Source organism: Pezoporus occidentalis, unplaced genomic scaffold (assembly GCF_034315485.1).
Source record: "Pezoporus occidentalis ecotype Australia unplaced genomic scaffold, CSIRO_AGI_Poc_V1 ctg37, whole genome shotgun sequence".
NCBI lineage: Eukaryota > Metazoa > Chordata > Aves > Psittaciformes > Psittacidae > Pezoporus > Pezoporus occidentalis.
The window spans coordinates 2,226,229-2,250,097 of record NW_026915691.1 but is presented as its reverse complement, the minus strand read 5'-3'; the positions used below and the strand labels follow the sequence as shown (position 1 = coordinate 2,250,097).

The window sequence follows — 23,869 nt, the reverse complement described above, 5'->3', positions numbered from 1 at the left end:
GATGAGGCGCTGGGTGGAAAACAAAATGTTAATGGCTTTGGTTGGGTTTTGGTCTCTGGATGCAGAACTCCTTAGGGTTGACCTCCGAGGGAGTGATTTTGCAGCCTGTGCCTGTGAGTTGCAGTTGCTTCCGTCTCCAGGGCAAAGCCTATGAGGTGGGATGGGCTGAGCGGGCTCTGTGCTACCACAGCTCTCAGCCTGCCCTCCCCAGGGAAGTTCTGCTGCCCCTGTTGGACCGTTTGAATGGGCACAACTTCCCAGGCCAGAAAAACTTCAGGGAACTGTGCCTGCTGATGGGATTGGAGAACAGTGGCTGGAAGCAGCAACGGGCATGGGCATGGACATCAGTGGGAAAGACTGTCCCTCTGGCATGGCTGTGAGCAAGTGGGGTGTGGAAGGGTGGACCCTGGGTTTGCAGAACCTGGGGGCCAGCAAGCTCAAGGAGAGGTTCTTTGCCACCCATCGAGCGGCGTGTGAGCTCCTGTCCTGCTCCTGGCCGTCCTTGCTCCTCCTGTCCCACCGGGTGGGTTGGTGCCTTCGCGCAGCTGCTTCAGTCTCAGTTGTACAGCTGAAGTGCAGTTAGAGCAACCCAGTGGTTCCTTTTCTCCTCCCTCCACTTCCCATTCCTCATCTCTGCCTTGTTTGCTCAAGTCAGGAAGGGGGAGGGTATGGGGGAAGTTAATCATTAAACAGTGATGTCTTCTCCTTAACTCCTTCACGACCTGGGGGCAGGCTGTTCCTGGTATTTCCAGGCTGCTGCTTGTCTGCAGAGGAGTAAAAGCGAACCATTAAAAGTAGCTGAGCTCCTCTCTTCTGTGCCGTTCCTAAAGGTGTTGGTTTCCTGTCTGATGGTTCATTCAGCCCAGCACCGAGCCGAGGGGATGGAGGGTGGAGGGTGGCAAAGTGGTTTGGGTCCTCTCTGTAGGACTGGAGGAGTCAGCACCCTCATGGGATTTTCACTTCCTGGTGGAGTTTGCTTTGCCTTTGTCATTGGTGGGGAGAAGCAAAAACCACACCTTCTGGGACAGCACTTCTCTTGGAGGTTCTGTGCGTGAAACCTCCAGTCACAGGACCTGCCTGGTCGAAGGAATTGCAGCTCTGCAGCAGTTTCCTTGAGGTATGTGCCTTTCACTCTGGAATCCACCAGCTGTTCTTTTGCTTAAAAAGATAAAGTTCATTTTTCCCCAGCTGCAGAAAACTTGTACCCCTCCGGACAATCTGCTTCTGGGGTATTTTGGCCCCTCTAGGAAGATGCCTGTGGCTTAAATGATTTGGAGCATCTTTTTGGCTAAATGAAAGGTGTATAGAGTTAATTTAATACAGTGTTTGATTTGCTAATGGCTGTATTCTGTTCTCTGAGGGCAGGAACTCTTTTTGGCGTGTGTGATGCTTTGGTTTGTGGAAGAGGGTGAATATAGAAGCAGCACCTTCCTCATCTTGCAGTGACACTGTCCTCCATCTGACCCTTTAATATATTTTCTTCAAGGGTTGCTAAGTGCATTGGCTGGCATGGTCTCCTCTGCTCAGGAAGTGGCTTTGAGTTGGCAGGTGCCCTCTTGGAGATGATGGGCAGCCATTAGGGCAAGCATTAGGTGCTGGTCTGGTGCCATCTGATAACTTGAGCTCCTTGAGACCCTGGAGGAGGATGCTCTGTGATGGCTACGCTCTGGCTGAGCCCTCACACCCTAGATCTGAGTGCGAGTGCTGTGTGCAGGAGGGGAAACACAAATCCTGCTAACTGAGCCTACCTGGAGACAACTGGGAAGGCAGGGAGATCCAGGGGGTTTCCGAGAGCCTCCTCTCCTAATTCTTGTGAAGTTGGGTTACTGTTGTCTGGCTGACTTCCACATCTCCAAAGGGACCTGGCAGTTGTGTCCTGATGCTCTTATAATGAAGAGCACTGATGTCCTTAGTGAACCAGCTCCTCTCTAACAGCCTTGAAGAGGCGTGCAGCAGAGCTTGCTGCCCCAGCAGAAAGCCGGGCACCCGGCCAGCCAGGCTCTCGTTAGAAAGTGAGTGCAGGCTGGAGATTCCCCACCAGGGACTGCAGTGGGCTCTGCAGTGTGGGCTCGCAGGACAGGAGGTCCAACAAGTCAGGGTATGCCTGTGAGTCACCATAGAGAAGTGCAGGGTTGGGAATGGGCAGAGGCCAGTCTGAAGGGAGCAGTCTGGAAAGGTGGGAATGCCTTTCCCTCTGAGGGGGGGAGCATTTTTCCCACTTTAAAATCCCTGAGCAGTGCTGTGGCGTGGGTCCCTCTGCCTGGCATGAGTGACAGTGTTTGTAGCTGGTGGAAGTTTTCCTTCTCTTCAGGAATTTGTGAGCAGTCTCCACCCAGCAAGTTGAGAGTTGTTGCCAGGAGAAGCAATGGCGTTTACCTGGCAGCCTCTGGAAGCACGTTAACTGTTTGTGTGATGTATCCAGAGTGATTTTTGTTAGGAAAACCAAAACACGTGTTCCTGCTGCACTGGTGGACTAATTGGAAGGTTCATGCTTCTTCCACTACCTTAGACTCTGGAGAAAACCCCTCCCGAGATCTTGTTTCCTGCAGAAAGCAGTGCCTGCGGCCATGGTAAATGACTCTGATGATGTGGGGCCTGTAATTAGTCTGTGTCAATATCCTGTTGTGAGTAGATCTCTGTGCAGGTTTCTCCAAGGCTGCTGTGCTGCAGGGGCAGGGAGGGTGCAGGTCCCTGTTGTTGGGCAGTTTCACAGTTAAGACAAAACTCCGAGGCTGACACAGGTTTTCTGGCTGCTTTGTTCCCCCTTGGTGTTTTTGTTGTACTGGGCGTTGGGTTAATTCATTCAGTCCTGGGCTGAAGGAGTGTTTTCCAGGGCATTTAGCAGATCACCCTAGGTAAAAAGTCTTCCCAAAGACTTTCTGATACAGATATCCTGAATGGGAAGAAAGGAAAACCTCTAGTCCAGGGTTTTACCTTACTGTTTTCCCCCTGCAGATGCCTTACTGGCAGACCTGGAATCCACCACCTCCCATATCTCCAAACGGCCAGTGTTTCTAACGGAGGAAACACCTTACTCCTATCCAACTGGAAACCACACGTACCAGGAGATTGCTGTGCCACCTCCCGTGCCTCCGCCACCTTCCAATGAGGCCCTGAATGGCACTGTGATTGACCCCTTAGACCAGTGGCAACCCAACGTGTCCAGATACGTCCACCAGCAAGTAAGTGAATGTGTGTGCATGGGGAGGGTGCCTGCTTGTTTTGTTGGTGCAGTATTTCCCAAGGAAGTAGACGAGGGGAGAGAGTAGCAAGAAGTGAGGATGAGTTTGGCTATGAACAGGGTGGGAAGATGGGGGGAGGTGTGAAGTTTTAATAGACATAACTATTGAACCCCCTCATCATTGTTCCAGCAAGATGGTGTGATGAGATTAGTCATCTGTCTTGTAGCCTGTGGGAAACAGACTGGGGCTTTCCAGCAGAGATCTGCGGCTCATAGGCAAATCTGAAGCAAGTGGAGAGCAGTTGTTCCTGGCGTAGCTCATCTGGTAGAGGCTGGCTTGGCTATAGAGCAGATGTTTTTGTCTGCTCCTGGGCTTTGTTCTGCCATGTCCATGTGTGGGATTGCAGTGTACTAGTGTATGTATTTGCTTTGCATTCTCTGTTTCCAATGCAAATCTCGTTTCCACAGCCTCAGTCCCAGTCTCCTATATACAGCTGTAGTGCCAAAAGCTCCAGTGCCTCTGTTCCTAGAGATGGAGTGAGCTCTCCTTCTCCCCGTGCCAGTGAAGAGGAACACGTCTACAGGTATCTAGTCCTGTTAAGAGATAAGCCTGATTTGAGCCTGCTGTGGCTTGAGTTGCCTTCTATAAGTGGAAACAACCAGTACTCCCTGTGTATGTTATGTTGCCTTGTGTGGGTTTTGATTATCTCTTTTGTAAGAGGCACTGTAACTTTCATACTCACTCTAAACGTTGACCTGGCTCTTTGGTTTCCTCAGCTGCAGAAGAGGTTAAGGGTCTGTCAGACAGAACAGGAACTGGATTGTGTTGTGAAGGATACGCTCCAGAGACAACTGGCAAATCCAACCCCCTGTTAAGCAGCACAGAAGTTCTTTAGGGGAAGGGTGGCCTTGGGGTCAGTTATCCCAGGGAACTTGATTATGTATGGCCTGGCAGGATGTGCAGTGACTTGAATTTTCAAGTAAATTTAAACTTCTTAAACTTTCATCTTAACTAGTGATAGATAGCTAGCTAGGCACATAGATAGATAACTATTGCAAATAATTGCAAATGTGGCTGCTCTTACAGTGAGGGGTTGGAGGAGTGCTATATGGTAGGACAGACCTTTCTGCTGACATGGGGATGAGTGAGGAAGAGGCTGTCAGAATTTCATCTCTGATGGCTCTCTACAGTGCACTCTGTCCTGGGTACCTTTTCACACTGTGGAGACTGGTGTTTCTCTGGTGTCGTGGTCTACATGCCTAGCTCTTTCTGCTGGACAAGAAGTTGCTTTCAACCAGAACTAATTCTGGGTAGAGGCAAGAGCTGCCCAATGGAGACAGTAATTGCTATTTTTTTCAGATGCCTGCGTGCAATTAGTACAAACTGGAGGTAATTACAGCCTGAAAGTCCTGTACGAGGGTCAGGCATGGCTTGGTTCTGGTGTGCATTATAGCACTGGATGAAGTGTGCCCTCCTCAGACCGCAGCAGAAAGATAGTAACTGCCCTTATGGAATTCCATAATTGTCACTTGTGTCACAGGTGTCAAAGTCCTAATGCCTGTTACTTATCAACAGCCTAACCTGGAAGTGTGCACAAGATGTTGCCGTTTTGGATTTGGAAAGTATCTTTTTGATAAAATAAGAACCTCTAGAGCATTAAAAGTTATTTCTTCCTTGGTAAGTCTAGGAGAATATAACTTCTCTGCCCTTGATGATGGCAAGACTGTTATTACAGTGTAATTACTATAAAAACCACTGCATCAGTGCTAAATTTTGCTTTGAAATGGTTTGCAGTTATGTGTGGTAAATGGAATTGCCCATACAGGATAAGCAATAATTACAGCCAATGTTTTATACACACTTGTGCACAGGTAAACTTCTTTCAAGGCTTGTATGTTTAACAGAGTAGAAAATAGCTACAAATTACTGTCTTAAAAATTGATCAGAGTTCCCCAAATTAAAGGCTTGAGGACTTGAATAGAGACCTTGAATGCTGCAGGAGGCTACCACATAACCTGCTACTTTTGACTTTGTTGATAGCTTGAGGTTTGTTCTTTGCATCTTTCTGCAGTCTCTGCTAGCCCTGCATTCCCTTGCTTCAGGGAGGAGGGTTTTGCTGCCTGGTGTGATGTCAGCAGAACCAAGTCATTTTCCTGTATGCAAGCTAATGGTTCTGCTGCTGTTGTGCGTGTCCTGGATCTGCAGATGGTTAACTCTTTGGTGCAGCACACAGTCCTAAAATCTGAGGCCCTGTCCATCAATGCTGTTTCTTTGTAACTGACAACTGAAGATGTGGCTGTGTTGTAGTAATTTCACAAAGCACACATCTTGTTTCCTCCAGAGCTAAAGGCATCAGCTTGAAAAGAATACAGTACCTGCGTAAACTTTGTGGACCTGATACAAGTTTCCCTCCATCCTTCTGCTGTATCTTGACATGGAAGTTTTACATTTCCCGTTTGTCTTTAGTTTCCCAAACAAGCAGAAGTCTGCAGAGCCATCTCCCACAATGAACAGCTCCTCTCTGGGCAGCAACCTCTCAGAACTGGACAGACTCCTTCTGGAACTGAATGCTGTTCAACATAATCCCACCAGTGGCTTCCCAGCAGGTAAGGAGTAGCAAAACATTTGATATGAAGGGATAGTTTGATTCTCAAAATGGTAGCCTGCTTTGTGCTTTCTAACATCCCACTCCAGCTCCTGATCAAAGATTCATTTAGTATGGGTGGGATCTCTTGAGGTCTGTGGTGCAACACCCTGCTCAAAGCAAGGCAAGCTTCAAAATTGGCTCTTAACTGAAGTTTCAGAGTTAGATTAGGTTGCTCAGGCCCTTGTGCTGTTAAGTTCTGACTATCCTCAGTGGTGAATGTTCACAAGATATCTGGGCAGTTTGCTGCTCTTGCCTGTGATAAAAATGTATGCATGGCCTCAGGAGTCTGAATGGCTCTTTCCTGCTCACCTTTCCCAGATGAAGCCAACAGAAGCCCATCGCTGCCCAGCGTCACTGGCCCTCACTATGTTGTCCCAGAGAGCAGCAGCTCTGTGGGAGAGAAGGCTGCACCCCCAACAAAAGAAAAGCCAAAGCGAAATGGTGCACGTGGGATTGAAGATGTGCGTCCCAGTGTGGAGAGCCTGCTGGATGAGCTGGAGAGCTCTGTGCCAAGTCCAGTGTGAGTAGTGCTTTGGTGGTTGCTGTCTTGGGTGTGGTGGAGCAGGTTCTTGTGGACTTAGGGGCAGATGCTGCAGGAGAGTGATGGACAGAAAATGGGCTTTGTCTAAAGGGGTCAGAAACCAAGCAGGCGTATGAGGATGCAGGTGTTTTTTTATCTGCTCCTGGATGAAAGAATACATAAGTCATGTTCCAAGAGGTGGGTTGTCCAAACTCAGATTTATAGCTGATCACAAATATCCACCGTGTGACAAAATGAATGTTTGGTCATCATCCGTTTCTTAATGGATGGGGGGTGTGTGCGCACTCACGTTAGACTTGGCAGAGGCAGGGTCTGTGTGTGCTGTGGAAGCTGGGTCTGGGGGAGGGCTGGCCATGGTGGGCAGTGCTGAGGACACTCCTCATGCTGTGGCACTTTCAGTCTAGGAGTGCTCTCCCAGGCTTAAACACATTCATTTTTTGTTTCCCCCCCTTGTCAGCCCTGCAATCACTGTGAGCCAGGGCGAGGTGAGCAGCCCCCAGCGGGTCACCAGTCAGCAGCAGACCCGTATATCTGCTTCTTCAGCTACACGAGAACTGGATGAGCTGATGGCATCTCTCTCTGACTTTAAGGTACGCTATCATGACAACTTCAGACTTCATCTTGTTCCTCCCCACCCTCGGACTCCCTTTGTTTGTTAGCCACATTTGCTGACCTTGTTTGGTCTCCGGAATGCCTTCTTTCCCTCCCAAACTTGCTCTGGGAAATTTCCTGTCATGGTATTTGTGCACTCTGAGTGCTCCTGTAGGTGCTCTCAACTCATAAATTTTCATCATTGGCAGGGTAAGGCAGCTCTGGATTCTGTTTCTCTTTGGCTCTGCAGTTTGTCTGTTTGCCAAAGATAATGAGCTTAGTTACTGCTCAGTACAGGGTGAATTATTTTGCTGTGCTACAACTTAACAAGAGGTAGGGGAGCATGGAACATCAGTCTGCTTACTGACAGCGACCAGGCTCTTCTGTTCTCTGGGCTGACCCTCCTCTTCAGAGGGTATTTTTGCCCTGATGCACTTTTCCTAAGGAGGATCTTCCAGGCATGTGGAGCAGGCACTGAAGCCTTTGCAGCAGACAGCTGGAGGCTTCAAAAGTTTCCGTCTTAGAACAGTATCTCTTACTCACCTCAAAATGGGATTAAAGTCTGAGCTCCTTGTGGGGGCAGAGAATGGCAAGTGTTGTTCAGAATCTTTCTTGGAAGCCAAACTACTGTGTTGGAAAAGAACTGCTACAGCAGTCACAAGTAGCACATAAAAACCCCATAATAGGATAAGCTCAGGAGTAACCTGCCCATGATCATCTTCTTACATGATACTTGGATATCTACTTAGCATGTGTACTTGGATAACCTGTTCTGTATTCAATAGGTATGTTACTATTCTTGTACTCAATGGTTAACTGTGGAGCTTACTTTCATGATACTTCATTTACCTATAATAATAGCAAAATGAGAAATACTTCCTTTTCTTACTTCCTACTTTCAGTTGCTTTGCTTATAGCCTTACTGAATTATCCACTTGAATTTGTTCAGATAGGTGGAGAAATCAAGCATCTAATGTCTCTTCATTGTTATTGTCGGGTTTGCTTTTTGTACGCACACATGCAAGTGCTTTCTAATCCTAAGAAAGTCCCTAACTCTGTTTTTCACTTACATGGACAATCCTGCTAATGCTTCATGTTTCTTGTCTGTGCTGAGCTCCACCTCCTCCTGCCATCACTTTAGGTGGGGCAGCCAGATCTGATGTTTCTGAGGAGATGTAGACAGGAAATTCAGTGGCAGCTTTGCTGGTTTCCTCTGTGCCACCGTTCCTGTGAGCTTTTTTGATGTGTGCTGTGGGTTTCATGGACATCGTTACAATACCCTGAGTTTTGACCTAGTGCTTGAGTTCAGAACCCAGCAGTAATTGTGCATGCTCTGTGAGCCTTTGCTGGGCTTGAGTCCAGTGTGCCATTTCTGGCACGTGTACTTCATTTTGTGAGACCCTAGGAGTTACTCACTGTTTTCTCTAGACTTACTGTAGTGTGTATTTAGTCAACTGCAAATATTGACACCTTCGTGTTGCCTTTTGTCCTCCATACCAGGCCCTAGGGTAGAGCGCAGGATAGCTACAAGAGTCTGGTCAGTCTGGTTGAAAAGCTGCACAGTTGTGAAACTGGAGCAAATTCCCACCCGTGCTGCTGGCATACCCTGCCTTGCTCCTTCTGCATCCTGTGGGAGCTTGAGCACCATGGCCTTGTGCCCCAGCTGCTTTTATCAGGGCTTAGCAAATAGGCTTGGGGTGAGGCTGTTGCCACCAACCTTTGCTCCGAGGTAAGCTCTTGGCAACTAAGAATGACCTTGCCCAGCACAGGATTTCCTTGCTAGATACAAGGATGGGACGTTTTTAACTGTGGGTGTTCAAATGCTTTTCAGTCTTGAGAAAAGGCTTCAGAGTATTTGCGCACCTCCTGTAACACCTACATGACAGAGACTAGCTGCTTTCTGTGCTACTGCCCACCTTCCTGCCTTAGTGTCTGGCTAAGCTCTGAAAACAAACTGAATTGCATCAAGATTTTAAGATTTGGGCTTTATAAACACAGCCTTAGAATTTCTGTGAGATATTGAGCTTGTCTGTGCCTACACATTCTTCCCGAAGCACAAAGTATGTGGTTTCTGTGATCATTTTGCTTGTGTAAATACTGTCATTGACTGTTTCTAACAGTTACTTCCCTTTTTCCTGGCCTCCATGTTGCTTCATTTTCGCTTCAGTCCCTCTTTGTTTGTTTTTACCTTCTCTTTTTGTGCCAGGCAGTGGTTTTAGCTTGTCTGTAAAAATGTGCTTCTAGTCGGTGCTAGGATGTAAGGGAGAGAAGTGGAGTCTTTGCAGAGGTGAAGGGTGAAAGGCTCCTGTTTGAGTATCAGGCCTGTGTGTGGCTGCAAGAAGCAGGACAGAAAAACTCAATACGATGTGTAATCAGCTGTAGTTAGTACTAGAAGTTGCACTAGATTGGGAATGGAGGAGTGGAGGCACTGCTGTTTAATTTCCCTCATACCCAGAGTAAAAGGTACCATTACAGACCGATACATTACCCTTTTATCATCTTTTGCTTGCTTTAATGAGTTGCTCATTCTTTTTGCTTCCAGAATCCATTTGATTTTGGTTATCTAGCTCATCAGTCAGTGGGCATTGAGATTACTTAATGCTCTTGTTTCTTTGACCCCTGCCATTTCTGTGTAATACAATGCCTGCTTACCGCATAGCTGGATGCTTGTATTTAACTGTTCTATTACTGTTAGGCTCTTATTTTGGAGCTAATACATTTTTAATATGCTGGAAATACTGAGTGAAACATTAGCTGTGCCTTGAAAATGACTGACTTCATTTTAGGAAGTCTGGAAACCTAAATGTGAACCACAGCAGAAACCCAGGTTACTTTTACAGGTGCATCCAGCTTGGGCAAAATACAGAGGGAAGGCAATACTGGGAAATCCCTTCATGTTAACTGCTGAATGTACTTATTAGGCCTTTTCCTCTCTGCTGTGAGTGTGGGTCTTGCTGTGCTACTCAAACGGAGGAGCAATCTGTAAGGAACTGTGGTCTCCTATTCATAGAATCATAGAATAGGTTGGGTTGGAAAGGACCTTAAGATCATCCAGTTCCAACCTCCCTGCCGTGGGCAGGGACGCCTCACACTAGACCATGTCACCCAAGGCTCTGTCCAACCTGGCCTTGAACATTGCAAGAAATGGAGCATTTATCACTTCTCTGGGCAACCTGTGCCAGCTCCTCACCACCCTCACAGTAAAGAACTTCTTCCTTACAGCTGTCCTGTTGCTCATTCCTTTCTGAGCACGGTCTCCTTATGGCACTACTGTTGTGTGTGTATGTGTGCCAGCTCCTGACCCTATAGGATGGTAGCAGCTGAAAGTGTCTCTTAGATCTACTGGCAGATTTTGTTCATGTTCTGGTTAATTTTATCCTTTTATTCATGATAAGCATCTCAGAAAGGTAAGTAGAGCTGAGGTACCTTACATGGGCTTAGGAAGTTCTGTGCCCTGCTACGTTATATACATCCAACTTCTTGAGGCTTCTTTGGAAAACGTGACTAAGAATTAGAACAGGTCTCGATAGCTCTTGGGTTTGGAAATCCTTTGTAGATACATTTTTAAAACCAGGAGGGCTCAGCACAGGTCTTAGGTGTACAGGCCTAATGGCTGTGTGAACTTGTCCAAGCCACTCATTTCCCTCCTAAAGAAAAAGGAGTAATGCCAGTTTGTATCCTAGGGTTTAGCCAGGAATCACTGAAAATGGGGAGAGGAGGACTCATGATCCCAGGTCTTTTCAAAAGACCCTGTAAGTCAAGGAAAACCAAAAACTGTATTGGTTGCTTTGATTAGAGTGTATTTTGGATCAAAATTAATACTGATTTTATAACAGTATAAATGTGAAGTCTTTGGCCTAAGGGGAAGAGGCTAATCTAGCCACCTAAGCAATGCTTACAAGGGCATGGAGTGACTGACAGACTCCTGTACATTCAGTATGTGTCTCTACAAGGTGAGATTAGTGATGTGAGTAGAACAAAGCCCATGTTATCTGTTCCTGCTGTGAATGCCCTGAAGCTTTGTTTTCATTGCCATGAACTCATCATACTGGAGCATTTTATTAGTGTATCAAGAAGAAAATGTCATGCTTTGTTCTGTTCATTGATAGCTTTTTCTCAGCTTTGAAATGTAAAATTTACATGCCAACTATGTGTAAAGTTAACGTGACCTTTACTCACAGTCTGAACAGTCCTAGGCTTGTAGCTGGCTTCCCTGTGACTGCTGCATGACTCCATCAAGCTGAAGGTGAACCCATGAGCTGTCACTTAGGAAGGGCAAAGGAAAAGGATCTCCATGGCTGTAGAATTTCATCTCCTGTAATCTCATGTTAAGATCAGCACAATGTCATACCTGTTCTGCTCCTTGATAACTCATTTTCCTTCCTTACTGTTGGAAGCAAGGCTTTGGATCAATAGGGCTCTTTGATTTGGAGGTCATGATTGTTATAATGCTCAATTCTTTGCTTTTTTTCCATCTCCTTACCTCTGTCTTTTATTTTTTCTCTCCTTATTCCTTCTGTCTCCTTTTTGCAGACCAGTTCTACTATGTCTCTGATTTCTGAACCCTCTCTAGAACCAGTTCCCAGTTCAGCCAGTGCAGACTCCAGCAACACACCTCGCAGTTTAACAGTGCTATCCCATTCCAAACACCCTTGTGCAAGTCACAGTGGGGACTCAGAAGTGCCAACATCTGCTCCCTTGGCAGTCCCCTGCCCTGAGGAAGGCAGTAGCGCTGTAGTTCTGCCTGCTTCAGGGCATCCTGCCACTCTTCCACGTATGACCTGTTTGCCACAAACAGCCCCTGTGCCCCCACCACGGATCTCCTCTGGTTATGCTACCTGTGGGGAGCAAATGACCTCTGCAAGGCTGAGCAGGAAGCCTGACTCTTCTAGAAATGCTTCCCAGGTTGTGCCAGCTTCCAGTTTGGAGCTTCTGTGTAGATCTGCTAATGTGGAGGCACAAGGCCTGGAGCACACTTTGGCGAAAGAGACTGGGAAGAAGGAGCAGAGAACTGACCCCAGAATCTCAAGTGTTCTGATTTCAAACGCTTTAAATGGTCAGGGAAAGGGGCAGATACCTAAAGAGCTGGATCAGCAGGGAGCGTTCAGGGACAATTCAACCCTTCCTTCCCAGGGCAAGAGTGCAGAAACAGCTTTAGATGAGTTGTGGGCCCTGGAGCTGTCTGCCCATGTGCCAGAGGTACAGGCAAAGAATGACAGCACTTTGAATCCTGTGTATGAACCTTCTGTTGTTGCCCTGGACCGGTGGGATGTGTTCCCAGACACTAAAAAACAGTTGGGCTTTGCAGTGGAGAAAGGACAGGAGCTAAAGGCTGAAGTACTGCACGAAACCAAGGTAGATGGCTGTCCTGATAAGGTCAAGAGGAGGCAGAGCAGAGACAGAACTCCTAAGAAGGCAAGTGCTGCTAATATGAACAAAGCTGGAGGAGACCAGGAAAATGAGCAGTTCAGAAGCTCTGCAGTCACTCCGGAATCTCCTGAACACATTTGGAAAGCTGAACTGGATCTGCCATGCGCCTCCAAACCGCCCATTGAGAGGATTTCTGCATCAGGCCAGGCAGGCACTGAATGAATGTAGGAGTAGGATGAGTCCTAGCTAGGACTGTTGTGACAGCACACTAACATTCTGTGTGTGATGTGAGTGTGCCTGGGCTCACCCACACTAACAGCATGCAGCTCTGAGAGTGTTACTGACAGCTGCATGTCAGAAGTTTGAAATCCTCTGCTTTATCTTGTGGTCTCTTCTGCATGTCAGTCAGCAGCACAGAACACAGCAATTTGCAGGGACTTCCCTGTGAAATGGACTTTTATTCCCTAGCTGGGGTACGGCTCAGGCCACAGAGGCCTCTGATAAGGTAAAAGGGCTGTTTCATGCCACATGTTCCTGACTTGGGGTGGCAGCTCTTCCACTCACCTTTTTGGGTCTCATTCCTGGAGCTGTGTTCTTTCCAGTGCAGGAAGTACCCTTTGTGCACCAGACAGGCTCTGACCAAGAGTCTTATGCCTGTAAAGGGCAAACACAGTGAGGCTGCTCAGTGTCCTTGTGACGCTGAGGCTTCTTTAATGCTCAGTGGCGTGGTCATGCTGCACCTCCTATCTTGGCTTCCTGCTGTTTAATCTTTCCCTTCCTTTTCTAGATAGTTATTTTTGGCTGCCGTGATTATCCTTACAGGGTTTTTCCTTGCACTGACTCACTGTTCTGGGCTGTGCCAAGAGGAATTTTGGCACTATGGAATAAATGTCATCACTCTCCTGCTCACAATTGTCACTAATGGCTTGAGTTTATGTTTTTGCATCTTGGGGCTTGCTCTGACATTGCTCTTCTCTGCTGATATTATTACCTTTGTCATTTAGATTAAATCTTTAATCAAGAGGACAAAAGAGACAGCGAATGTGCATCCAATGTATCGAGACCCCTCTCCAAGGCGTAAACTAGGCCCTGCCATATTGCACAAGACTGAGTCCCAGGACCGCTTGATTGAAGAGCTGCAGGACAGACTGGGCGTCACTAAGCAGGAGCAGGAAGAACGGGAAGGCCAGGATGACTGGCTGACAGAGGGGGTCACTGCCAGAGCCCAGGGGGAAGAGCAGAATGGTGGACAGCAAGTAGAGAAGGTAGAAAGCAGGGGCATGCTCTGGGGAGTTCCAGCATGTCCCTCTGTCCAGATAGCCTTGTGTGGAGGTGCAGGTGAAGTTTCTGTGTGTCCTAAGCAACATGACATGAAGGACTCTTTCTACTCGCCTTTGTCTGGCCTGCAAAGGGAAGCGGCGTGCAGGGCCTAGTTCTTGATGCTTAAGAATTGGAGTAGGATCTGAGGGTGCTGATATCTGTTTGGGCAGTATGCTACTATCACATGTCAAATGTCATGTGGGGATTAAAACCACATGTGGTTTTAAAACCACCCTGGGAAGCCTGTTACAGAGGTGTGCTTTGTTGTCCCAGTACTGTACCTGTGCAGGAAGTTCTGGGTGTAAGATGATACTCTTCCTGGGGCTAAAAGGAAGCATGTTTTCTAGTTCCCTTCTCTTTCTTGCTGCTTTTTTTCCCTTAGATAAACATGCTGGTAACAACCGGCCTTCCTGTTGCAGGAAGTGCCTGTGGGTTCCTCTCTTTGGGTTTATTCACCTTTCTTCTTCCTCTGTGTCTTTTTAGGTGGTTTTTCCTCCAGAATTCCCATTCCCTCCAAGGAGGACGGTCTCTGTTCCTGCCTCTCCCCCACTCCAGTCTTCCAAAGAAGCTACAAAGACAATCTCTGCTAATGCTGCTCCGTCTCGTGTCTCTGACTCTACACCTCTCCTCCCATTCCCACCTCAGCCTTCCCATGTGCCGTCCAACCCTGCTCCTAGTCCCGTCTCCTCCTTTTCCTTTAGCTTGGCTCCCCAGCCTCTCTTCCAGTGGGAAACTTCTGATGATGATTATCATGAGCTTTCTGTTGTGGGCACCCCTCCTTCTGAAGATCCTAGGCATTCCTGCTCTCCCCAGGCCTGGACCCCTAGCACCAAGACAGTTTCTGTTGGCTGTCAGACTGAAGATGATGCTTTCTTCCCGCAGATTCAGGCAGGCTTCTCTCTTCTGGTTTATTTTGTTAGCAGTGTTTCCCAGTTCAGTTATTGCTCCCAAGTTGATAGCTCAGTAGATACAACATTCAGGAAAAAACTGGTACTGAACTGCTAGGAAGGAGAGAGGACTCATTGGCAACATCTACCTCCATCTGTGCCTGTCTAGCACTGCAAAGTACATGTCTGTGTTATAACCTGCTGGGCATGTGTGGTTCCTGTCTGTCCTGAAGATCACTTTGTGCAGCAGGGACTCTGTTTTCCTCTGGGATGTAGAAGGGAGCTCCAAAACAGAGGCTGCAGTTCTCCCTGCCATGATCTCTCTTGGAGTGGCAGGAGTAAAAGATGGCAAAATCTCCATACTGGAAGGAGCAAATCAGCAGCTCTTCCTGTGTTTGCCTGTTTAGACGGGTGTCCACAGCACAAGCAGATTTTGGGGAGGAGATGATGTGATTAAGAGCTGTGTTCTGCATCTCCTTGGGGAAGGGCTGTATCTCCAGGGTGGTGGGAAGTCTTGCTGTAGATGAGCAGTGCAGTGGTGTGCAGTGTTATCTGTACAGGCAGCTCAAGCAATGAAGACCTCTGTGTCTTGACCTGTTATACTTTCCAGGTGACTTCTGCTCCTCCCCTCATCCACAGTACCAATCTGCTGGCTGCTCATGCACCCCTGGGCCCACCCACCCCTGAGAAGGCAGGACCTCCTTTCTATTTCCTTAGCATGGTGTGTGCTCTTCTGGTCCATGAGTGTGCTGCCAATGCTGCTGGGATCTGCCCCTGGAGCTCCCAGTGCCGTTAATGTCGATGGTGTCTGGTAGTGCATGGTTTGCTGCTCACAGAGCCCCTGGCTGAACTGGAGTGATAGCAGATCTCATGGGTGAAGGGTAGGAATTTGAAGGGCCTTTGCATGGTGGATTTACATGGATGCTGTGCTGAGTGTCCCCTGTAAACAGCAGGCACTGTGTGCAGGAGGTGGAAACAAACCTCTTAGGTAGGGACTAATCTATGAGCTGTCAGAAAGGTTGGATCGTCAGGCCAGGTGGCAATTACAGTGTGCATGGGTGGTTGTACCTGCACTGAGGTTAGCTGTGGCTCGCAGGAGTGTGTGGTACCTGCAGGCAAGGATGAAACGCTTTGGTGCTGCATGTTGAACTCATCTTGCCTCTTTTCTCTCCATTTGTGTGTGGTGTGGGCACCTGCCCTCCCTGGTGGCCACAAGGCCCTGGTTAGAGTGAGAAGGGGATATGATTCAGCCCTCTTCCTCCTGCTGTGCTGTGCAGGAAGCCCTGGCTTTGTCCTGGGGCTCTGGCCTGCCTCTGCATACAAAGGCCTGTTGTCTCTGTTTATTTGTGAGAACACATATATAGTTCCCTTGCATAACAGTGATGTGCTCTGTGGGGGCCAGCCTTGCTTGCACAGTCCTCCAGAAGTCTATGGTCCTGCTCTTAGAGCCATTCTGCAACAGGTAGCAAATGACCACAGTGTGGCTGAGAGTTTGTTTTAGGTTCAGGATGTTGGAGTGTGATGGAGGCTGCAAGTTATGGAATGGCTGGGGTAGGAGGGGAAAAGCTGTGTGTTAGGCTCCACTGGGAACTGTGCTGCATGCAAGGCAAGGCTGACGTGGAGTGTGTGTGTAAAACAGCTAAAGTTATGTATGGCATGAGGATTTTTATTCAAACAAGTAGAAAGCAGAGTTTGTCATTGAGTAAACTGGCTACAAGTACAACCAGCAGCAGGATGGAGAATAGAGCTCCTCCTGTGGCTGGAAGGGCGGGTTCTGCCAAGGCTCTGGGGCACTTCACGTCCCTGCTGCCCTGGCTGTGCTGGCAGGAGCCTGGTGGGTTGTTCACAAATGTAGGTTTTATGTGTTTTAATCTGTGCTCTTAGTAAGAGAAAACGTGTGCTCCAGACCACCACCTCGGGGAAGGACTTCTTTGGGTCTCTCTGATCCTGACAGTAGCTATTGCAGTGCAAAGTCAGCTGAAATAATCTGTGTTTCATTATTGCAGTTTGTCTGCAAAGGGGCTGTTCTCCCGAGAGAGCATGTACTTTGGTTATAAGTTATGAACCCAAGTAAAACGTTTCTCCCCCTCCTCTGGGAGGCCTTTCCAAGCCGTGTGTGTACTGTGGTGTGGTGTGAGTTTCAGAAACAGCCTCTGAGACGAGTCCCTTAATCCCCTTCCCCCCATTCCCATGCACTGCCAGCGGCCCCACAACAGACGTGGCAGTCCTTCCATTGCAGTCCTGTCTGCTGGGCTTTGCTGCGGATGCACTGCCCTCTCTGTAGGTAAACAGCAGGCAACTTGAAGGGAGTTATTCCCTTCCTGCTTCCACTTGCTTAGCTCAGGCGCGGGATGAGAGCCACCTGATGGGGGCCAAGGAGACTTGGCAAAAAGGTCTGCAGAGGTGGTGCAAAGGGAGGGAGGGGAAGAGAGAAGATTACTCTAGCTGAAAGGGAGGTGAAGGAAGAGGGATCTCCATCAAAAAGGAGAGAGTGATAACTGAGAGTGAGCAACAGCATAGGAACAGAGAGAGGCTGAGGGGAAGGGGCCCTCTGTATGGTGTCTCTGCTTTGTCAGCTGGCCAGGAGCTGATGAGGTAAAGGGAGGTTTTTGGCAGAGGCTTAGAGAGCACTGTGCTGACTGCCTGGATGTGCTGGTGACTTCTGCTGTATGTGCAGTGAAGGAAAATCAAATTCTCAGTTTACAGCTCTGCCGTTATACATCCCCCGGTCTCTGCATATGTCTCTGCATGGGCAGAATACAGATAAGTACTTGATCCTGGCTCTCACTGGCTTCTGAGAGAGTGTAGCTGTCTCCTAGCAATCTCTTGCTCCTCTCTGCAGAGGACCCAGCCATGGGCAGCAGCAGCAGCAGGCATTTATCTTGTAAGCACAGCAGCACTCACCTTATGGTCTTTGTTTTCCCTTCCCTGCAGTTCATGGCACAGGGGAAAGCCGGGAGCAGCTCCCCTCCATCCACAGCCTCCAAGCCTGGCAGTCAGCTGGACACCATGCTGGGAAGCCTGCAGTCTGATCTGAACAAACTGGGTGTAGCTACAGTTGCCAAAGGTGTCTGTGGAGCCTGCAAGAAGCCTATTGCTGGGCAGGTGAGTTGAAGGTGCTGTCTCATTGCTGGATCTTGGGCTGCAGCTGGGAGTAATGGGGAGGGCTGTTTCGTGAGGCTGAAGAGACTGGAGATGCTGGAGAAACTGAAGTACTCTATTTATCCACTGGCTAGGTACGCTGTAAGCTCCTCCAGTGACCTCTACCCTGCCCTTGAGGGACTGCCCTCTCCTGAGATGATAGGTAATTCAGTTTTCATGCTACCCCAGTCCAGGGCTCACTTGAGTAGTAGAACTTGTCATTCTTGCTGACCTCCAGCTGGTATCTTGTCGTGTGGTCTAAGGGAGAGTGAGATGGAGTTGTCCTTCATAATTTGTCTTCCCAACAGGTTGTTACAGCCATGGGGAAAACCTGGCACCCTGAGCACTTTGTCTGCACCCACTGCCAGGAGGAGATCGGGTCACGAAACTTCTTTGAGCGGGATGGTCAGCCCTACTGTGAGAAGGACTATCACAACCTCTTCTCCCCTCGCTGCTACTACTGCAATGGGCCGATCCTTGATGTGAGTTCCTTGAGGAGATTAAGGGTGCTGGCAAGGTGCTGCAGGCCTGGGTGGTAAAAACTCCACCAATGTGTCCTGGGTTCAAGATTTTGTTTGGGGACTTACTTTTTCCCTTTACCCTGGCTCTGAAAGGGAACAACTTGCCTCAGTCCAGTTCTTACACCAGTGAGAGGAGTTAATCCCTCTTACCTTCACTGATGTTCCTTCAGAACCCCACATCATTCTAGTAATGATTTTGTCTCTTGGTAGCCTGTAGTAACAGGCACCAGTGCTATAAGAGCTGGATGGGGCCCTGTATAAGGGAGGAAGCAGAGCCTAAGGTCCTTTTAGGGTAAAAAAAAGTGTGCAGTGGGGAAAGCCTGAACGAGCCAGAGGCAGGGGAGAACTGACTCAGCTCTCTAAAGGACAGTCTGTTTTAATGCATACTCTTGTCAGCACCACCATTCTTCCCCCCCCAAGCCCCTCCTTACTCACCTCCAAGCTGAAGCCATCATTTACACAACTTACACTTTATGTCTTCTTCTGAACAGAAAGTGGTGACGGCTTTGGACAGGACATGGCACCCGGAACACTTTTTCTGTGCCCAGTGTGGAGCTTTCTTTGGACCTGAAGGTATTGCTGGTTTATGTAAGGGGAAAACAATGTCCTCCTTGAACTCAGACAAGTGTGTAAAGCAGAGCTGCTATTAGGGGACAGCCTGAGAGATGACAGGGGAACTACTGAAGATGGAAGTCCCAAGGGCTATAGCTGTTTATGGGGAAAAGATGCTACCAGTAATCTTTTCTCCCTGGGGGAGGAAGAGTATGCATGTGCCTGTGTGCACATGGGACAGGAAGGGCAGCAGAATGAGGAACTTGCTGTGTGTGTTAGCTGGGGGAGGATGATCCTACCCACACTGGCTACCCCTCAGAGCTTGGCTGGCCATAGGTAGAGGTGAGGAACTGATGCACTGTGCCTCTTTTCTTCTTTGGCAGGATTTCATGAGAAGGATGGCAAAGCCTATTGCCGCAAGGACTACTTTGATATGTTTGCTCCCAAGTGTGGAGGCTGTGCCCGAGCTATCCTGGAAAACTACATCTCTGCCTTGAACACCCTGTGGCACCCTGAATGCTTTGTCTGTCGGGTAAGAAACACAAGGTCTTTTGCTGCTGCTGTATGACCCTTCTCATTTCCACCCTGCAGGCATCTGGTCCCTTACCAGGAAGAGGTGACTGGGGTAGTGAAGGACAGACAGCCCCACAAGATAAAACATGTCAGCAACCAAACACCTTCTTGTTCCTCTGCCTGTTTATGTTAAACTTTCTTACTGTTTTGCTCTTTCTGTCCCCAGCTGGAATTACGGGCTTCTGCAGCAGCTCACAGATAAACAGAGACATTTTCTGTGACCTTTAAATAATTATAAGCTAAGCTTCTCTCTAAGCACTTGCCTCAGCAGTCAGATTCTGAGGATCTTCCTTCCATGCTCCATCTGACAATGTAAACTAATGAGACTGACCTTGCTCAGACAAACATGCAAGTCCGTGAAATAGTGGCAGGCTCCATACAACAGGCATAATAAACAGGAATACTGCAGATTAAATGTTTGGCACTCTTTCAGAGAGCACTGCAAATATTAACTCTTACAGGCCCCAAGAGATGGGCAAAATCAGCCAGTGTTTCCTAGGGTAGGAAAGAAGGGCAGAGACCAGAACAAGCAGCCAGAACCATGAGCTGCTGAGACCTGGTGTGATGCTCAAAGCAGACTGTCACCATGCTGCTGGGACTGTCTGTGACCCCTGCGGTGGTGTGCAGAGGGTGGAGGCAGAAGACTGCAGTCCTGACTGTGGGGCTGGGGAGGGCTGTGCCTTTTTGTGCAGAGATTGAGATTTCTGTCAAGCAGTTTTGCTTTTCTTTCCCCTGGTGCCACACAGCCTCTACTAGTGGGGCCAGCACCAATATCTTCCAGGACATGAGATGTGATTCTCTTCCTGATTTTGCTAAAGCAGAACAGACTTTTCAACTGCCCTAACCGAGGGAGGAAGCTGCTTATTCAACTAATTGTCAGCATTAGAAAAGTCTGGGGCTTGCTGCAGGCAAACTGCATTCATCCCAGTACTGTGAATGTTCAGCTATCCATGGCTCTGCAGGCTGTGTGCTGGACTCCTGTGTTGTACACATTAGGACCTGGCTCTGTGTGATACTCTGTCCTCTCCCTGGAGAAGAGGATAGTGCTGGGGCTCAGCAAAACCAGGATTCTGGAAATGTGGCTTCTCTTCTGGGCCTTGCTGCTGGTACATTTGGTAAATCTGGCAGCATCCTCAACTGTTACCCACTCCCTGCTGCCTCAGTTTCTCACTTGTACAAGGAGTGGAGTCTCCCCAGCCCTGTGGGGATGATGGATGCTTCTCTTGCAAGTTTTGAAGTGTAGCATCCTCAGCTGCCTGGCACTGGGTGAGGAGCTCTGGGCACTAATAAGCACATAGCTGGTGTATCCTCTTCTCATCTGCTCAATATCATTAGCACCGTAGAACTAAGTTTCTCCCAGTAGCAGTGTGTATGTACCTGGTGGAGATGTTTCAGGTTTGATGATCCTGCAGTGTTCCTGTCTAATGACAGCCATTCCAGAGACATCATTTGTAAAGATTAACTCTGCCTCATTTTCTCAGCTGGAACCAGTCCCACATTCATCAGAATTCTGCTCCATTAAAGTCTCTGTTGGTCCCTGCTTCTCCTGCCATTGTGGGGAAGCTGGAGTGGGATTAAAAAATAAAACAGAAAAATCCCAGTGTAACAAAACCCAGCAGGGAAAGGTGCTGCAGTGTTTCTCATCTCAGGGGAAGGAGTGTTCTCCTTTCTCCTGGCTGGACACGCCTGGTAGCTCATCTGTAGCATTTTCCTTGCAGAAGTGAAACGAGCTAGGGGAAGGTGCGTGGTGAATGCCCTTGCTTGTGGCTGTAACTGCCTGTCAGCCTTTCCTTGGAAAATCTTGATGGACAGGGTTTGGCTCTTTGGATAACAGGACAATGCTGAAAGGCAGCAGCTCACCCTGGCCACAGTACAGCTAGGCTGTGCCACAGAGCAGAGGAGGCTTGAGGAGCTGCCTGCATCCCCAGTTACACAATCTTTCCCCTTGTGCTTTATCCTCCTGCAGGAATGTTTCACACCATTCATCAATGGCAGCTTCTTCGAGCATGACGGGCAGCCCTACTGCGAGGTGCATTACCACGAGCGCCGCGGCTCGCTCTGCTCCGGTTGCCAGAAGCCTATCACAGGACGCTGCATCACTGCTATGGGCAAGAAATTTCACCCCGAACACTTTGTCTGTGCCTTCTGCCTCAAGCAGCTCAACAAAGGAACCTTCAAAGAACAGAACGACAAGCCCTACTGCCAGAACTGCTTTCTCAAGCTCTTCTGTTAGAGGCATCATAGACGGGCGCTAAGCATCTTTCTGCCACCCCCTTGGCAGTTCTATCTCTCTGAACATTACTGTGATTTAGAAACCTGACCAGGCAGGGGAGGAGGGTGGGGTGGGGGTGGGTGGGAGTGCTTTCTGCTGCTATGAGAGGCAGTAGATCCAGAGATGAGATGGACCATTAAACTGGAAATGCCCTTGCTGTGTCTCAGTAGAGAGAGGCCGAGATCCCTCATTATGGTGTGAGTCTGCGTGTGTGACTGACAGCTGAGCTTAGCTCAAGGGCTCCAACAGGGAGATTTTACCCAGCCCCCTCCTGGCAGAAGGAGTCTTTGCCAGTACATTTCAGCCTGTGTCAGCTTCCTGAGCAAATGGTGACGCTTGCAGACAGCACAGCCCTCTGCTTTGACACCTTTCTCAGGCTTTAGTCTGCGTGCATGCAGGCTGAGCAATAGCACAGCGAGGGCACCCTGTGATCTCAGTGACACCCTCAGATCTCTGCTCACTAGAGCCAAGGGGGGTGTGTGACTTACTGAGATCAGAGCATCAGCACAGGCAGCCAAGACCCTGCAAGGGTCTCTCCAGTTCCATTACACTGTAAGGAGATGATACCACTTATTTCTTTTTTAAAGAGGAATCAAGGTGTTACTGTGTGGGGTGTTTGTTTTGTTTTCTTTTCCCCCCCTAGTTTGTTATTCCCTGCCTTTTCTCAACACACTGGAGCAGGAGGTGGAGTAAGCCCCAGCCATCCCTTAGCACTGTTGTGCGCTCTTGTGGGTGACATCCTATGCCAGACACCTCCGTCAGCACCCAGGCTTGCTCAGGGCATCTGCTCCCATTGCCTGCTGCTTCCAGGAGGAAGCATCATCCTCCCTGCTTTAAAAGCAGGAGCAGACAGGTTAGAGCACAGCCTTTTTCACCCATCCCTGTCACGAGTGTGTGACGTGTGTGTGTTTATCTGGCCTGAAACTCTCCCCTATCAGGGCCTGAAACCATCACAAGAGCAGGGAGAAGTGGAGGGTTTAAGAAGCCAGGAAAAAAAAGATCCAGACTTTATATCCTTTCTTCTTCCTCTCTTTGCTAATGAGACTTGTCAGCCCCATGGTATTTTCCTTTTCTGTGCTCTTGTTAAACATGTTCTACTGAGAGATGCTAGAGCAATAACCTTTTATACTGACTGTTACTGGTATAACACGTCCCTTGGGTCAGGTGTGTGTGACACACTTGGGGTTTTACTATCCAACCAAATACTGTATCCTGTCTTTGATAAGAATTGTAGATTTCTACACTGATTTTGAATTCATATCTAATTTACTTTTAATCCTCTTATATGGAAATTGATTTTGAAGTGATTTTAAGAAAGCAACTTTCATATCAAGCTGTGCTGGTCTAGGCAGTGTGCCAGTTGTGCTGGTTACTGCATCTGTAACCTCAATGCTTTGTTAAGCCTAACTAACATTCAATAGTTTCTTTTTATTGCGGGTTGGGAGGGGCTGGAATCTTATTGGGAAGGGAATGTGACTTGTATGGTTTTTTTTCTCCTAGCACAGGCAGGTGAACTGTGAATAGCTCCCACCCCCAGTCACCTGAAAGTGTGTGTTTTGGGGTTCATTGCAACCTGTAAACTGCTGTATTTGAATCGCCTGCCATTCTTCCAAAGCCCAGCTTTCATTAGAGTGAGTCTTAATACGATGCTGCAGGGGGGAAGAGCTCAGACCTTTGCCCTTGGTTTCTCCCCTTCAGCCCCTGGAAACCAGAGCAGGGCTGACTGAGAAAGGGCTTCCTTTTGTGCCTAAGGAGAAGACATTGGGAGAGACAGACTCTCTTCCTGACTAGCTGTGTAACTTCGGGCCAGTCACTAAACCTTACCGTGCCTCTGTTTCCCCATCTGTAAAATGGGGGCAGTTTAGCCTGGATTTGTGAGGTGGTTGTGAGGCTTAGTTCACGTTTGCTAAAGCACTTTTAGGTCTCTGGCTGGAGGGGGCTATGAAAAGTGAAGTATTAGGTTGAAATACCCGATGGTGTTCTGTGGTACCAGCTTGGTGGGTGCATTTAGGGGTCTGGGGGGAGCTGTGTCAGAAACCAGCCCAACCTTAGGCTAGAAGCTGCAGGTCACTGCCCTGTGTAACCTTCCACAGTGCTTCACTGTCCAGCTCAGGTCACTGAAACTGGTTTTGACGTTTCCACACACAAATGAACCTCAGTCTGTGCTTTGAGACTGAGGGGAGCTGCGGAACCCTTAGTGCCAACGCTGCATCAGCTGGGGAGGGTTTGCAGGGCAAGAAACCTGACACATTTGTCTTTCCATTTCTGAAGT

General features: G+C 48.5%; 1 protein-coding gene across 2 annotated transcripts in view; it reads left to right on the top strand.

Moving 5' to 3' along the window:
- The window catches only part of PXN (paxillin), a 45,139-nt gene extending 22,129 nt beyond the window's left edge, over positions 1 to 23,010 (top strand). Inside the window, exons 2-11 of one of the 2 annotated variants that reach the window (XM_062631211.1) lie at positions 2,956 to 3,182; positions 3,650 to 3,765; positions 5,649 to 5,788; positions 6,148 to 6,349; positions 6,828 to 6,960; positions 17,473 to 17,643; positions 17,988 to 18,161; positions 18,692 to 18,773; positions 19,136 to 19,284; positions 21,292 to 23,010. In XM_062631211.1, the coding sequence (XP_062487195.1) occupies positions 2,956 to 3,182; positions 3,650 to 3,765; positions 5,649 to 5,788; positions 6,148 to 6,349; positions 6,828 to 6,960; positions 17,473 to 17,643; positions 17,988 to 18,161; positions 18,692 to 18,773; positions 19,136 to 19,284; positions 21,292 to 21,558 (1,661 nt within the window). In that variant the 3' untranslated portion in view covers positions 21,559 to 23,010. Of the gene's footprint in view, positions 1 to 2,955; positions 3,183 to 3,649; positions 3,766 to 5,648; positions 5,789 to 6,147; positions 6,350 to 6,827; positions 6,961 to 11,494; positions 12,539 to 13,335; positions 13,597 to 14,134; positions 15,873 to 17,472; positions 17,644 to 17,987; positions 18,162 to 18,691; positions 18,774 to 19,135; positions 19,285 to 21,291 lie in introns of those variants that run through there. The other variant, XM_062631210.1, reaches the window with a different exon arrangement.
- The last annotated feature ends 859 nt before the right edge of the window (positions 23,011 to 23,869 follow it).